At 39.3% G+C, this 15762-nt stretch overlaps 1 protein-coding gene across 1 annotated transcript in view; it reads right to left on the reverse strand.

Moving 5' to 3' along the window:
- Pi3K68D (phosphatidylinositol-4-phosphate 3-kinase catalytic subunit Pi3K68D) overlaps positions 1 to 15762 on the reverse strand; it is a 432551-nt gene that overhangs the window by 343290 nt on the left and 73499 nt on the right. The window contains exons 7-8 of the mRNA XM_067142437.2: positions 11778 to 12001; positions 7083 to 7182 (exon numbers count right to left, since the gene is read on the reverse strand). Of these exons, the coding sequence (XP_066998538.2) occupies positions 7083 to 7182; positions 11778 to 12001 (324 nt within the window). The remainder of the gene's footprint in view (positions 1 to 7082; positions 7183 to 11777; positions 12002 to 15762) is intronic.

Below are 15762 nucleotides of genomic sequence, written 5' to 3' on the forward strand. Positions count from 1 at the left end.
TAACTGGGCAGGGGGCAACAAAGTTGTCAACAGCAAGGGTGCCCATGCCCGGGGGAGAGGGGCGTGGGGGTGGGGAAGGCCCCTCCCTCCCCCTAGCTCTCAGGGAAAGGAAAAATCTAATTTAGTCAGGTGTTTTTCTTTTTTCTTTCAAGAAAAACATTTAAAAGTCGGTATTACGTAGAAGTGGTAGTACCGCCCCTCACCAACAGGCAGGGGATATTGTCGGTGTTATTCTACCGCGGAATACAAGTCGCCACTCATCTTCAAAAATATTAAAAATACTACACACCCCCAGGTCTAGACCCCCCCGTACTAACTGTCATATGAGCGCCCATGGTCAACAGACCTCTAGCATCCCACACACATCACAAGGTACGACGTAATTAATAACCCCGTGACTAATTAAAACGTACCCGGCACACACCGTAACTATTTTAAACTGCGCGATTTTCTCATTTTCAACGAAGCTGGCAGCCCTACCCAGCCAACAGCAACTCAGAAAATGGTGGCAAATTTGTGTTTCAAGTGCCTCCGTTTTAATTCTTGTAAATAAGATTACTTCTAGGGGACCGGTTAATGGGTCGAGAAGAAGCGTTGGCGTCAGGAGGTTCGTAGTGATGTTGCGCGTGAATAACCTGCGCACAGCACTCCAACCTACGAGATCCTTGCTCAACACTAGCAACTCGTAATCGCTCGTACACTCTCACGTAACAGGTAGAGTATTCAGCTGTCTCTTTAAATTCAAAAAACTTTTGCATATATTTTTCTTACGTACGATCGAACCATGGGGGAAAATTGTGGCCTAGGACAAAATTTTTTTGACGATCGATGCGATAAAACGATAGTTCGAGGAACGATAGATGCGAGGAAATTTAACATTGGTTTATATGAAACATTTTTGGGACCAAATAAATTGAACAATGGATATGGGAAAACGACAGTTCCGGGAACGATGCATCAAGGTTCTACTGTATTACAATATTCAATTCTTTAAAGTGGTACATCCATGAAAATACTGCTAGTTGTTTTATGTCGCACCGATACAGATAGGTCTTACGGCGACGATGGGACAGGAAAGTGCCAGGAGTGGAAAGGAAGCGGCCATGGCCTTAATTAAGGTACAGCCCCAGCATTTTCCTGGTGTGAAAATGGGAAACCACGGAAAACCATTTTCCACGAAAATAATATAATGTCTTACACTTATATCGTTATCCCTCTGAACGATATTAAAAAAAAAATTCTAATCAGTGAAGGACTAGTAATTGGCTTTGTAACAATGACATCATGCACTGCCTCCACTCTTCCACCCAGGCATCCTGTGGCATGTAATGCTGTCAAGCCTGTCAATAAGTGGTGATACTGTCTGGGAGAGTTGCTCCTAACTGAACTCTAACATAACACTGTCAGTAACAGTGCTTTCCAGTAATCCAGAATCTAACAAGTCACTATCAGTAATTTGGACACTAATAGTAATAGATTAGAAGTCTGTTATAGCAAGAAATCATAACAGCAAAACATGCACTTGATATAGCGAATTGTTGTTATATCAGACATTTTGTAAAGTTGAAAAAACCCCACACACGTTAAAATCAGTATGAAATGGCAATCAGTTTGTTCAAAACTTGAGTTTTCACAAAAGATTTCCATTCTATGGCTCACCCGTTAGTTATTTTTCTAATTACAATGTGATTGTGTATGTTCAATTTCATTCTTAAAAATTATTATAGTATCACTCCAGAGACTTCTGTGGCAAACATTTCAGTTTTCTTACTCAAACAGCATTACCTCACCTATCTTCATATATGTATCATGAAAGCATATTTCGCCGGGCTGAGTGGCTCAGACAGTTGAGGCGCTGGCCTTCTGACTCCAACTTGGTAGGTTCGATCCTGGCTCAGTCCACTGGTATTTGAAGGTTCACAAATACATCAGCCTCGTTTCGGTAGATTTACTGGCACGTAAAAGAACTCCTACGGGACTAAATTCCGGCACCTCGATGTCCTCGAAAACCGTAAAAGTAGTTCGTGGCAAATAACATTATTATTATTAAAACATATTTCAATAATTGCCAGTAGAGTAATGATAACCTTTTTGCTATAAATTTACAGGGGAATAGCCTTTCCAAAATTTAATGAGACACGAGAAAATATGAACTAACCTCTGAAATTAGAGTGTATCACATTCATTCTTAATTTCAATACACAGCATTAAGATTAAGCAATTGCTTATTTCAGCCTTTATTTCTAAGGAGTTAATAGCTGCTATCGGCCACATTATTTATACATTTATTGTAAAAACATGCTCTCCTCTTTCATTTCAAATTTTATTTACAATACATCAACAGTTAACCAATCTACTCAGGCACCACCGTTTAACGTAGATAAGAGAGCTCATTAGTGCACTCAGTGAGAAAATGATACCGAAGATGATCGATCGCATTCAGTACAATCACTGTTTTTCATACACATCAATAACAGAAAAAAAGAACACCTTGTGCTTAATCACTCATAATAACAAATGCATCAGTAATAGAGTTTTAGCTGTAACCGATGGATAATACACAGTTTAATAAAAAAAAAAAAAAAAAAAAAAAAAAAAAAAAAAAAAAAAAACCTGTCCTTACAACAGGGTTCTCACTATACTAGACTTTGACTGTATTAAGAATGCTGTGTAATACAACTGAACACTATCACCAACAGCAACTATTGGAGGTCATTATAGGCTGGGAATCCATCCCAGGACCCTTTGAACCAAAGGTCAGCATCCTAACTATTTAATAATAATAATGTTATTTGTTTAACGTACCACTAACTACTTTAATGGTCTTCGGAGACGCCGAGGTACCAGAATTTAGTCCTGCAGGAGTACTTTTACATGCCAATAAATCTACCGACATGAGGCTGGCGTATTTGAGCACTTTCAAATACCACCGGACTGAGCCAGGATCAAACCTGCCAAGTTGGGGTCAGAAGGTCAGCGCCTCAACTGTCTGAGCCACTCAGCCCGGCTCCTAACTATTTAGCCATGGAGCTGGACCATTATAGGCATTATGGCTAACAATAATGTTTTGCCACACAGCAGTTAGTATACTATGCATTCATTATATTAGTACCCATATAAAACAATCATTCATCACTGTACTCCCTCATCGAAGGGTCTGACTTACAAGGGCTGCACTCGGCTAGAAATAGCCACACAAAATTATTTATCACTGTACCAAGCGGAGAACAGCAAAGTGAGGAGAGACTGAGAGGGAAGATGGCAAGACGTCAATGTTACCGTAGTTTATTAGCTTCATTAGCCCTGTATTGATAGTTCCAACGATCACAATTATAAAGCTGGATATCCCACCTAATCAATACTTTTTATTTATTTATATTGATGTATTTAATACATTTTACAGTACTGGTTTTGGCCTTTATTACAGGCCATCTTCAGCTGCTGAAGAACCTTAATTTTGGTAAAATAACATACAATGTTAAACACTACTTATTTCTAAGTTTAAATGATACAATACTGTGATAAAACCTGCATCAAATTGGAGTTGTAAGAGTCTAAATTTATATCCAAAAGTTTGTTTGTGAAGTGTCAATGGTGTGGTCTTGATGTTCCATTAACATACTCTTAATGAATTATACATTTCTATGTTAAAATAAGTACATATTTTTGCATGTTTAAAAGATGCCAATTTAGGTGAAATGAATAAAATGAGTTAAAATTTTCTTATACTTCGGTACGGATTGACATCAGATTGTCTTGTGAGTTTAATGTCCAATGTTTCAGAGTAATATGGTGAGAGCATTCCTTCTTGCATAACTTGTGATCTGTTGGAAACTTGTAATACGATGCATTGGAATATCTAAAATGAAAGAAAGCAAAAAGAGTTTTCTGTTACAGAATGTCTATAATATGTGTTGCGAGCATAAGTGTATTTTGACTTGCTCTCCTGTTGTCTCCAGCCGAATGCTTACGTGTTTGTCGGGAGCATGTCGTGTACTGCTTCTTGTGCAGTGAAGGCAGGCGTTTGTGACAGTGGAGGGGAAAGCGGGTGGAGCAGAGGGGAGGGCTTGAGGAGGGGTTTGGATAGGATGAGGTTACCGTATTTCACGGCATAATCGTCGCACTTTTTATACCAAAATTTTCGAAAAAAATTGTAGGGTGCGACCATTATACGATGAATATTTAATACCAGTATTTGTATTACTCAAAAAATGTATTTATAACTAAATTGTATTTGATACAAATTTAAGATGCACGTAATACTCGCGTTTATACATCAAAATAATTAAAATAGTCTAAAACAAAATTCATAATTTTTCGCAAACAATTCGGCGAACGTTTTTCCAACCTGAAAATAAAAATGAACGTATTAAGTTAATTTGTCATTAATTTGAGTATTAAAGTTAAAATATTACACTTGCAAAAAATTATCGCTTTGTTGTGAAATGCGGACTTACCGGTACGCAATTTATTCCAAATCTTCGGTGTCGCTATCGCAGGTTTCGCTATCTGATGCGCCGTCCTCGCCTCTGTTAATACCAGTATCAGATTCTTCGTCTCCCTGCCACACTGCATCATCTTCGGAACCGTCTAGTGCATTCGAAATCCCAGTCCTTTTGAAGCTCTTGGAGACTAGTTCAGGTGGTATAAGATCCCAACTCTTCTTCACCCACGAGCATAACAAGTCCAAGGGTGGACGCCTGATATTTCCGGCGGGCGTCAATTGCTGATCGCCGCTCATCATCCACTCGTTGTAAAATCGACGTAAGTGGTCTTTAAAGGGTTTATTAACACATACGTCTAGTGGCTGCAAAGCAGATGTTAGGCCACCAGGAATGACTATCTGTCGTGTCTTATTTGTAGTGAGAATTTGCTTCACTTCGTTCACGAGGTGACCTCGGAAACTATCTAAAACAAGCAGAGCTGGTTGTTTTAGTAGTGCACCAGGTCTTCTATTCCACACAGTTTTAACCCAGTCCAGCATGAGTTCTACGTCCATCCAACCCTTTGGTTGCACTCGTACATGAATTCCACGGGGAAACTGTATATTCTTAGGCATCGTTTTCCTCTTGAAAATGATGTAAGGCGGCAACTTTCTCCCGTCAGCTGTAATGGCTAGCATTGCCGTGCATCGCAACTTCTCACTACCGCTGGTTTTCATTAATACACTCCGTGATCCTTACCCCTGAATCCACCCACGAGTCGCCTTAAACTGAGTTACCGGTATGTTGTGTTTGCGCGCTACCTCCTGTCCCTTAATTTGTAACATTTCATATGATACACTGCAGCCATTGTTACGTATTTCACTGACGTACCTAAACACTTCTTCGTCAATTATATGAAACTTCCCTGTTTTAGGACCTCTAAACGTGCGTCTAGAAGGGTTTGTGCTTTTTAGCTTGTTTTTTACTTTCCGCCAGTCACGCACCAACTTTTCACTCACAGAAAATTTTCTTTCTGCAGCTCTGTTCCCGTGCTGTTCAGCGAAGGCAATTACGCTTAGCTTGAAGCCCGCAGAATAGTTTCTATATTTACCCATAATCGCTTATAAATGCTTCACACGTTAATGTTTTGCGATATAAATGACTTTCCGTAATTGTTCACTATTAAAACAAATTATTTCTGCAAACACCCAAAACACAAATTAAAAACTTAAACTCTCACGCACACATGTCTACAGTAATCACGTAAATCTGAAACAAATAAATGCATCTGTGATCTGTCCATTCCAGAGCAGCCAATACTGTTAGGCAGCAAGGAAGCATGCAACAATTTATCAGTTTAGCTCGTTGGTTGCGACACACTACTGCGCTTGCGCAAAGCTCGCAAACCGGAGCTCTAGCTAGCGCGGTGTAGATCTACTGTATAGTTGACTGTATTCCGAGACGTCAGTAACAAACATTCATTTTTTTCAATTTATTTTAAACATATGGTAATTAGGTTAATATTTCTCCCCAGTTATTGATGATTTTACATTACATTACTGACGAGTTTATAAAATAAAACTTTAATAGCATTGGATAATAATTATCTTGACTGCTTGGATAAAAGTTTTCGTCCCATGCCCGGACACTTATGACGTAGTAGTAAGATAAGAGTTTAGCGATGACAACTGAGACATCGTAAATAATTCGGCTGAATAATTCCGTGGAAATCTGCGTTATCGTCTTGGATTTCACTTCGTGCGCAATAACACAGGAGCCGGCCCCATGGTGTAGGGGTAGCGTGCTTGCCTCTTACACGGAGGCCTCGGGTTCAATTCACGGCCGGGTCAGGGAATTTTACCTGTATCTGAGGGCTGGTTCGAGGTCCATTCAACCTACCTAGCTGGTATTTCCTGGCGACGTTGCCGATAAGTGATAACTTACAGCCTTACGTATTTCAAATGGGAATTCATAATATGTAGGTGGTGAATAAATAGTACACTGTCTCGCGACCACGTTGTCAAACTGCCGATAGTCTACCGGTAAGCCATGCGTCGTACATATACCGGTATTATTTATTTATACGTTGTGCAACATGTCGCAAACGTGACTGTGTTGCCAAATTGTCCATAAACCATACACGTATTTAAATTGCGCATTCATGTGCAACTTACGTTGCAGTTCCATTTACCTTTTAACCAGATTAGTGAACAAAATTTGGACGTGCGACGATTATGTAATTAAAGGTTTAAAGTCCGATTTTTGTATTGAAAATAAAGGATGCGACGATTACGCGATGGCGACGATTATGCCGTGAAATACGGTACTATTCTGTCAAAATAAACTTGGAGCTAACATAGAACAAGATGTATGATCGCTTGGAGGCCAAAGGGTTAAGAAATTATATTTCACTTATCAGCCACAAAGCACAGATAGGGTACGTCAAATGAAAAATTAATATTTCAGCGCTGTGGGAGAGGAATCCGACTCCAACTATCACCATAGCTTTGCTGACCTCTCATACGGGAACCAGGCACCGAGATTCCAAAAGTATCACTCCAACATGTAAGTAAAATTAAAAACATGAAAATCATGGCTTCTTGACATTCCCAGGTTACAATATTAACTTAATGTTTAAATATAACTCATTTTACTTACCAAGTAAAATAACAAGAGAATCATATGAAATAGGCTGCACAGGTTCATTGGGAAGCAAATCTTCTAATGTTAGCATACTGTCTCTACTATCATCTTGACTCTGAAAGGAAAAAGTAATACATGACAGTGTGAGAAAAGAGAAACAATGGAGAGAAAGAATTTTATAATACAGCAATCAATTGTAACATAATTTTAACTTATCTCATGTATCATTAATGTAATGTATTTTATAATATGTTAAAATGTGTTTTAGATGTTTTAGGAATATATATAATTGTTTAATTTGTACTTAAGGCTGATGATGGCACACAGATGCCGAAACTAGTACCATTCGACCATTTGACATGTGATTGAATCACAATAAAACGTCATTGTATTGAATAGGTGGACCTTGAAAGAATTTTAATTAATTTATTGTAATCCCACTTCAATACGGAACCCAATGAAATTCATAACTCTAAGCTCCAGTTTCCCGGGTGCTGTTGGCGAGCCTCTTCCACTCTGTTTTATTGAGATAAGTTCTGTTGTCAATGATGTCTGCCATGTTCTTCCCCAATCTGCAACATCTTTATGATGTCCATCCAGTGGGTTCTTCATCTTCCCACCATCTGTTTTCCTACTACATGTCTCTCCAAGTTAACATAAGCTGTCCTTGTTTTGCTGGCTCCATCCTCATTACATCCCTGAACCACCTCAATCAGGACAGGCTGATCTGATCTAACAATGATGACTCAATCACAGCTTCCTTTCTAACCATATCATTCCTTAACATGTCCAGTTTTCTTTTTTGGAATTGTGGACCTTAGAACTTCATCTCAATTGCCTGCAACATTAAAGACTCCTCCTTAGTCAGGATCAGGTTTCAATACCATAAATTAAGATTGGTATGAAGTGCTGATTGAACATCACTAGCTTTGATTTTGTTGGTATCTTGGGAACCCAGAGGAGTGTTTGTACTTGTTAAAAGTGACAGCTTTTCTGCACTCTATTTGCCATCTCCTTTGTAGTTAGTATGTCTCAAGATATTACAATGCCGAAGTATGTAAATCGAGATATCACAATGCCGAGGTATGTAAAGTTTCCTACACTTTCCTGGGGATGGTTTTCTAGCATGATGTTCGCTAGTTGTTCCTCTCTGTTTATTGCCATCACTGCTGTTTTGGATTTGCTTATCTTGAGATTCAATTCCTGGAACTTAACCTATCACAAACAAACACACCCATAATTCTAAATCTACAGAAAGAATTATGTTCCGTTTCTTCTCATATGGCCAAGTGCACGAACCTTATTTACCGTAATCAACATTTAGGAGTCTTCCTAAACCTTGTTTAAATGAAACTGCGAAGCATCAATCCTGATTAATATTTAAATCCTTGATTATTGTCGGTTAAACAGTCGAGTTTGCACGGTTACCAAACAGTGATTAGCAGTGAAGGTAGGATGGCTGCCAGATTTGGAGATGATTTTGAAAATGAACTGTTATATCTGGAACAGAATGGAAATAGGCACAAAGGCATAATAGTGAAGACAGATGATCCTTTTGAAGAACTTTGCAATAGGTAATTTGTGGAAAGGTTTCGCTTATCTAAACAATAATTTCTTCTAGAAGCAGTGCAAAATAACCTACAATTTCCAGCACAGAGAAATCACCCTGTTTCTGCTATCAACAAACTGCTTACTGCACTGTGGTATTACGCCACTTGTTCCTTTAATATAATTGTGTGATACTACTAATATGCACAGAACAGCAGCAGCTCGGATTATACACGATGCGAGTAATATTATAGCTTCTGCTATATGGTGACTCCATCTGTCTTTATTTTCACTGACATCTTTGTGTCTGATCATTAATTATGCCACAATATCTGTTTCAAAATCTGAAAAATTGGACGACCTTTTCTCTTTTGTTCTTCCATGTTTCTAATAAGTAATGTCAGCAAAGAAATTAATATTCCTCCTTCTAACAAAAGAAACGCAAAATCACCAAAGCATGTTCACTATTCTTCGTTAGCAAGTTAATCACGCTAGTGTTTAATTCCACTGCCCAGCTAAACATGCTTACCTAAACATTGATTAAGAATGATGCTCCACGGTTCCTTCTAACCAGTCCTTAAATTAAAACCATGTTTACGTACACACTGGTTAGCCAAATTTTAATTTGAACAGTGCCAAAAAATTCTGTTCACAGAGTTACATTGCTGAAAATTGTAGTAGTATAGAGAGCATGAGTGCTAGACATATTTTGCAAGCATTACTGAAGTTTATATGATTTCCACTATGGTTCCTGAACTACTGTAGAATTTGAAATCCTTCTAAAGCAGGCAAAACAATGTGCTGAGAACCAAAGTAGTTTGAGAACCTCTGCTCTTCTAAAGCAGGCAAAACAATGTGCTGCGAACCAAAGACGTTTGATAACCTCTGCTCTTAAGCTTAGACCTGTACAACAGATCTGAGTTACTGTATTTACCTGCGCACCTCCCCCTGACCATCTCTCTTCCTACTTTTATCATATGAAAATTGAGAAGAGATAATTATATAATATTTCTGCGTCGGTGGGAAGGAGTTAGAGGAAGAGCTTAGCAAATCAGGAAAAAAAAAAAGTCTACACAAATACCATTATATTGTTTATTTAAAGAAAGCCTACAGCTTGATATACGGTCATTTTCTCTCTGAAATTAACCTCTCTTCAAGGTCATCTGTTACTACAGTGCATTACTGGTATTCCCCACAAAACAATATTTGTTTTTAGTGATATTGTTACAATGGTACTTCTTTGGACATTTGTTATAAAAAATAAAAAACACACGCAGACAAAAGTGGATCCTGCACGACAAATGCTTGGAAATGACAAATGCATGAATATACACACATCCTAAGACTACTGCAAGTTTTCAATCTTGAAAACACAAGGACTAACAATGACTACCATATTTCATGGAGGAGTTAATTTTTTAAATTAAGGGTTCAATTTCTGAATACAATGACAAAAGGGAAAATTATGTGAGTAAAATAAAATATTTCAAAATAGTTTACTAGAAAGCCAGAGGAAAAACAATACCAGGTGTATGCATAAGTTTTTGGCGGTTTTTGTGGTAAAGAAGACACGTAATTTTCAAGGGAAATTCATTTTTTGTTTGTTCAAAATATTAGCCATCGGCTTCTACACACTTCGCCCATCTTTCAGGTAAGTTGTTAATACCATGCCAGAACAACTGCTTGTCTTTTGCGGCAAACCTTAGTTGATCAATTTTCCAACTTCCTCAAAATTGCTGAAGTGCTGCCCTGCAAGCACGTGCCCCATTTATGCGAAGAAGTGATAAGATGGCAGGTCGGGGAAGTACGGTGGGTGTGGAAGAATGTCCCATCCAAACGATTTCAAGGTGTCTTTTGCTGGTTTTGCTGTGCGAGACGGCGCATTATCGTGTAACAAAATCACTTTGGCATGTTTTCTGACCCAATGTGGTTGTCTTTCGATCAATGCGACATTTAAATCAATCATTTGTTGGTGATAGCAGTTTTGCCGGGCTTCAAGAGTTCATTGCTCGTCTTCACACTTTTGTGGTCTACCAGAGCGCGCACTGTCTTTCACACTGAAATCACTATGTTTAAATTGTTGAAACCATGTCTCACATGCTCTAATCGATGGAGTGTGTTCACCATATGTTCCTACCAGCAAACTATAACTTTCCACAGCCTTTTTCTTTTGCTTAAATAAGAAAAGCAATGCGTGCTGTAAATGTTCTTTTTCAGGTACAAACCTCAACATGATCACTGATACAACACAGATGCTAATGTTTGGTGGACTCAACTTGTGTGCGTTGGTAGGTTAATGTCAGACAAACAAATCGACGTGTCGAATTCGTATGCTGTGAACTCTTCGCTGGCGCCATCTCTTAGTGAAATCGGAAAAGACTTACGCATACACCAGGTATGAGGGAGTGAAACACACAAGCAAATAGGTACATCTTCCGCAATAAGTAATACTCCGTAATACAGCAAATAATTATTTAATAACATTAGTAAACTGTTATTTGTAATTCTTTGTTCTTTTGTAACCTTTCGATTATAAATGGTATTTGTAAATAATACAAATGATGGATGTCCACCTTCTTTCTGAAGCAATTATTATCACTTCAACAAACATGTATCATAATCACACTATAAATTAAACACAATGAATATGAGAGATATTGTCAAATATAATTGTCACACACCTGTCTTAACTAATCAGGGCTAATGTTCATGCATAAGGAAAATCTCTCCTGAGGATGCACACTGCAACACTTAGTTATTTCTCTCGTACACTTTTGGATGAAACTATAATTCTGAAAGAGTGCAAGTTCCTATAACACCAACTAAGTAAGTGTACAAAGTGAATCAAATTTATATTGACCAAGCAAGTTGGCCATGCGGTTAGGGGTGCAGAGCTGTGAGCTTGCATTCAGGAGATAGTGGGTTCGAACCCCACTGTCAGCAGCCCTGAAGATGGTTTTCTGTGTTTCCAATTTTTACACCAGGCAAATGCTGGTGCTGTACCTTAATTATTAAGGCCACGGCCATTTCCTTCCCACTCCTAGCCCTTTCCTGTCCCATTGTTGCCATAAGACCTACCTATGTCAGTGCGATGTAAAGCAAGTTATAAAAATATACTGTATATAACTGCTCATAAGACCAGAATAAAAATGAAACACTTACAGTCCGGGCTAGAGGTCGTTGTAGCTCATCAATGTGTAGTAGGGATAGTTCTACATCTTGCTCCAGCTTCAGGCATTGGTGTACATACTCATAGTCAGCCAGACATGTATGAGAGGTGAGAAATTCTGCCAGGCACCACACTTTCAGCACATAGTCTTTGGCTTCCCCAGTCAGGTCCAACTCGCACACCACATTCAAAATAACGACCTCTACCGTTGTCGTCACTTTAAGAACAAAAACAAGAAACAAATTCACTTATTTATTTAGCATACGGCTAATACAAACGTACCTTGGAAAACAACTTTCCTGAAATATATACACAGTACATACAAACTCTACACAATAGAGGAGAGTTTGCTTGTGTCCATAGCGTCTCTTAAGCATCCTAAATGAGCAGAAGTAACACAGGCAGTCAGTTTATCCAGAAAATCTCCTGGCAATTACACATGACATATTAAAAATGGGTGGGGGCTGCCTCGGAGCCATGGCTGCAAGTCTTTTGAGTGTACCAAGGTATGAATATGACAAGCAGATTGGAGCAGACGTAGGATGCAACAGTTATATAGAATGAAAAGGTTAGCACAGGAAAGCTGCATCAAACCAGTCTATGGACTGATGGCTCAAACAACAACAACAACAACAACAACAACAACAACAACAACAACAACAACAACAACAACAACAACAACAACAACAACAACAACAACAACAACAACAACAACAACAACAACAACAACAACAACAACAACAACAACTCTGCTGTTATTTTAAGAGCTGCTAAAGTTAGTCAATCTGATCACTTCATGGGCAAATTCGAATGAGCTCTGCGAGGCGGTGTTACTAAATCTGCACGTGACTTAAGATTGGCTTGAGAGCACCATTTGAAGAAAAACTTTTGACACGGTGATTTAAACATGGTCCACCAAACAAGCAAATCGTGCCATAGCTAGCATGGTATGTTGACACTGGCTGAAACCCATGATGCATTTGTGTTTGATGCTGATTTCTCGCCATAGTTCTCAAGCCAGTCATAACCCACGTGCAGATTTAGCAACACCGCCTGGCGAAGCCCATTTCAATTCATTCACAAAGCAATCAGACTGGCTAACTTCAGCAGCTGATAAAATGACAATGGCAGAAGATTATTATAAGTTATTTACCCGACAAAATTAATTAAATCTCAGCCATAGACGCCCAAGAGAGATCCGGTTTACTCTGTCTGCCATCTAGTGGACCTAGAGGAAAACGGAACGTCGAAATTGATGAGCAGACAGCCAGATGGCATCAAATCGAAATGTCTGCACACGGTAGCTGAGGCCATACGATTATTATATATATCACTATGACCCACTTTTTTATGCTCATATACACGGTTCAAGTTGTTTCCGATAACATTATATAAAACTAGACAATAAGGTCCACATCATGCAGCTATGTGATAGCATCAGAGGTTTCCCAGGGTGACAAGCAGTCAACAGTGCTGGATGAGGTGCTCATCCACACCACAGTCACACACCATTGAGCTCCTCAAGCCCTACTTGTGCTGTAAGGAGCAGCAGCTGTAACCAATCGTAAGCTAATTAAGGCAGCATCAAAGCTTTCTTGGGAGGTCTAAAACCCTTAGGCTTCTTGTATGATGCAAGGAATAAGCATGTGTTTCCTATGTTTTTTTAGACCTCTCATCTCTCCTGCGACAGTGGTCTTCTCTATCAAAGTCGCCATTGTGATAGATGGCAGAATTCTAGGTGGAGTGGCGAAGAGGGTAATGCCCAGATCTTCTTAACTTCCTTTAGCAGTGTTCATTTCATCCTTAGGAGAGGTTGGGGAATGTGGCTCAGCACAGGAAGCCAGAGAAATGGGGTCTCCTCCACAGTACCACCGATGCAATGCATTGTATAATCTAACTTTGCATCAACTTCTTTCCAACCATACAGAAGCACAGTACTCAGCAGTGGAGTAGACAGGATTAATGCCAGTAAAATGCAGGCAATTAGCAGAGGCTCCCAGGAAGTATTCGTATGTACATTTCCAACATCTTTCAAATCATTTAAGAAAAGACTAGGTAAACAACTGATAGGGACTCAGCCACCTGGCCAACAGCCCTAAAGTAACATGAGTGGTAACTGATTGATTGAACTAATGAAGTTCTTAAGGTCAATGGAACAGAAAACAAGGAGGGAGGAGATGGAAATATAACCTCAAGTTGAGGTAGAATAGTCACTCGAGGAGGTCTGTGCTGAAACTAGATAAAGATGGTTTAGTCACCTAAAGAGAATGGAGCCATAAGAGAGCAATCACAATGTGGTCTGAGAAAGAAGTGAAAGGAAAAAGTCCAACAGATCAGCCCAGGAAGAATTTTACAATTTACAATTTTTGGAATTTTACATCGCACCAACACACATGTCTTATGGAAAATTCTAAATTCCCATGGAGGGAATTAGATATTTTTCACCAATAGAGCATGTCAAAAATGTCAAAAACATATCAGATGTAAGGCTTTTCCGGCGTTTGCTCTATTAACCAGCGTTTCGTCTTGGGTCTGACACTAGACTCATCAGAGTGGGGTGTGTCAGATCCTACCCACTGACGCTGGGGTGTATGCAGGTGAACTTATCAGAAGCCCTTATAAGAGGCATAGTCTGATAACTGCATATGGGAGATAAATCTCCACAATGGAATTATTGCCCGCCTTATGGCGACAATGTGACAGGAAAGTGCTAGGAGTGGGAAGTGGCCATAGCCTTAATAAAGGTACAGCCCCAGAATCTGTCTGGTGTGAAAATAGAAAACCATGGAAAACACTCTTCAGGGCTGCCAACAGTGGGGTTTGAACCTACTATCTCCAGAATGCAAACTCACAGCTGCGCGGCTTCAAGTGCATGGCCAACTCGCTCGGTAACCAAGGAAGAATTGATTTGATCAGATAAAGCAAGACCTAGAAGGATATGGTTTGGAAACATCTTGGCAACTTAGACAAGAAGAAATGGAAAGCACTCATTCACCATACCACATCTGGACAACTTGAACTAGTTTATGATTTTTCTTTCAGGTTATCAAAGATGATTTTGCCATAACTGCGTAGAGTTGGTAATTACTCTCCCTTTCTTCCTCTAGAAGTCCGTAGTAAAGACTACAGCATATAGTGATAACCCCACAGTAACAACACTTTTTTTATGTCCCTCAAAAATTCTTAAACCCTCAATACCATAAGTAAAAACTCAAACCATCCAGACAAAAGTGAAACCCATTTTTTAACCCTGGAGTGGTCGCAATGGGTCTACGAGACCCGGGTGGACATAATTATTGGTGTTCCTGTTGTTGGAATGCACCGAACGCTTCCGCATCCCTGGTAGCTTCTTGGCTCCCGACCTTCAACCGAGCACAGTAGCCTGCTCTCAGCTGCCTTGGAAACTTTGAGCGTACAGGCTGTTCAGGGTCTCTCAGACCTGGTGCGACTCTTAACATTAGTCTTTGTTGTCAAACTTCGCATTGTTAGTTTAGTACACTTTTTCTTCTGTGTAACAATGGATGAAGATAATTCTGGGTATAACTACCCTGTGCAAACACCTGCCACAGAAGTTCCCAGGAAAAGAAAGAGATGTCATTTCTGCACAACAAACAAAGACAGGAAGACATCCTTCTTCTGCCCCAAGTGCCAAAATTTCATTTGCAGAGAACATGGACAACCAGGCTGCAGAATGGGCAGAGAAATTGATTAAAGTGATGTTTCCCTGTACGTGGATGTGTTTCTAAAACTAATTTGGGGCCGATGACCTTCGATGTTAGGCCCCTTTAAACAACAAGCAAGCAAAACTAATTTGATTTTTATTTTATGAATTATGACACGTAATTCACACATACCTAAAAAAAAATCCATATTTTGTACCAATAGTTCAAGTGTGAAATTCTCAAAAATATGTTTTCATAAGACTGTGTAGAAAATAGATGGAAGTGTTGCTTTGTGCATGTAAATGCTGGAGAAAGT

Source organism: Anabrus simplex, chromosome 3 (assembly GCF_040414725.1).
Source record: "Anabrus simplex isolate iqAnaSimp1 chromosome 3, ASM4041472v1, whole genome shotgun sequence".
Lineage (NCBI taxonomy): Eukaryota > Metazoa > Arthropoda > Insecta > Orthoptera > Tettigoniidae > Anabrus > Anabrus simplex.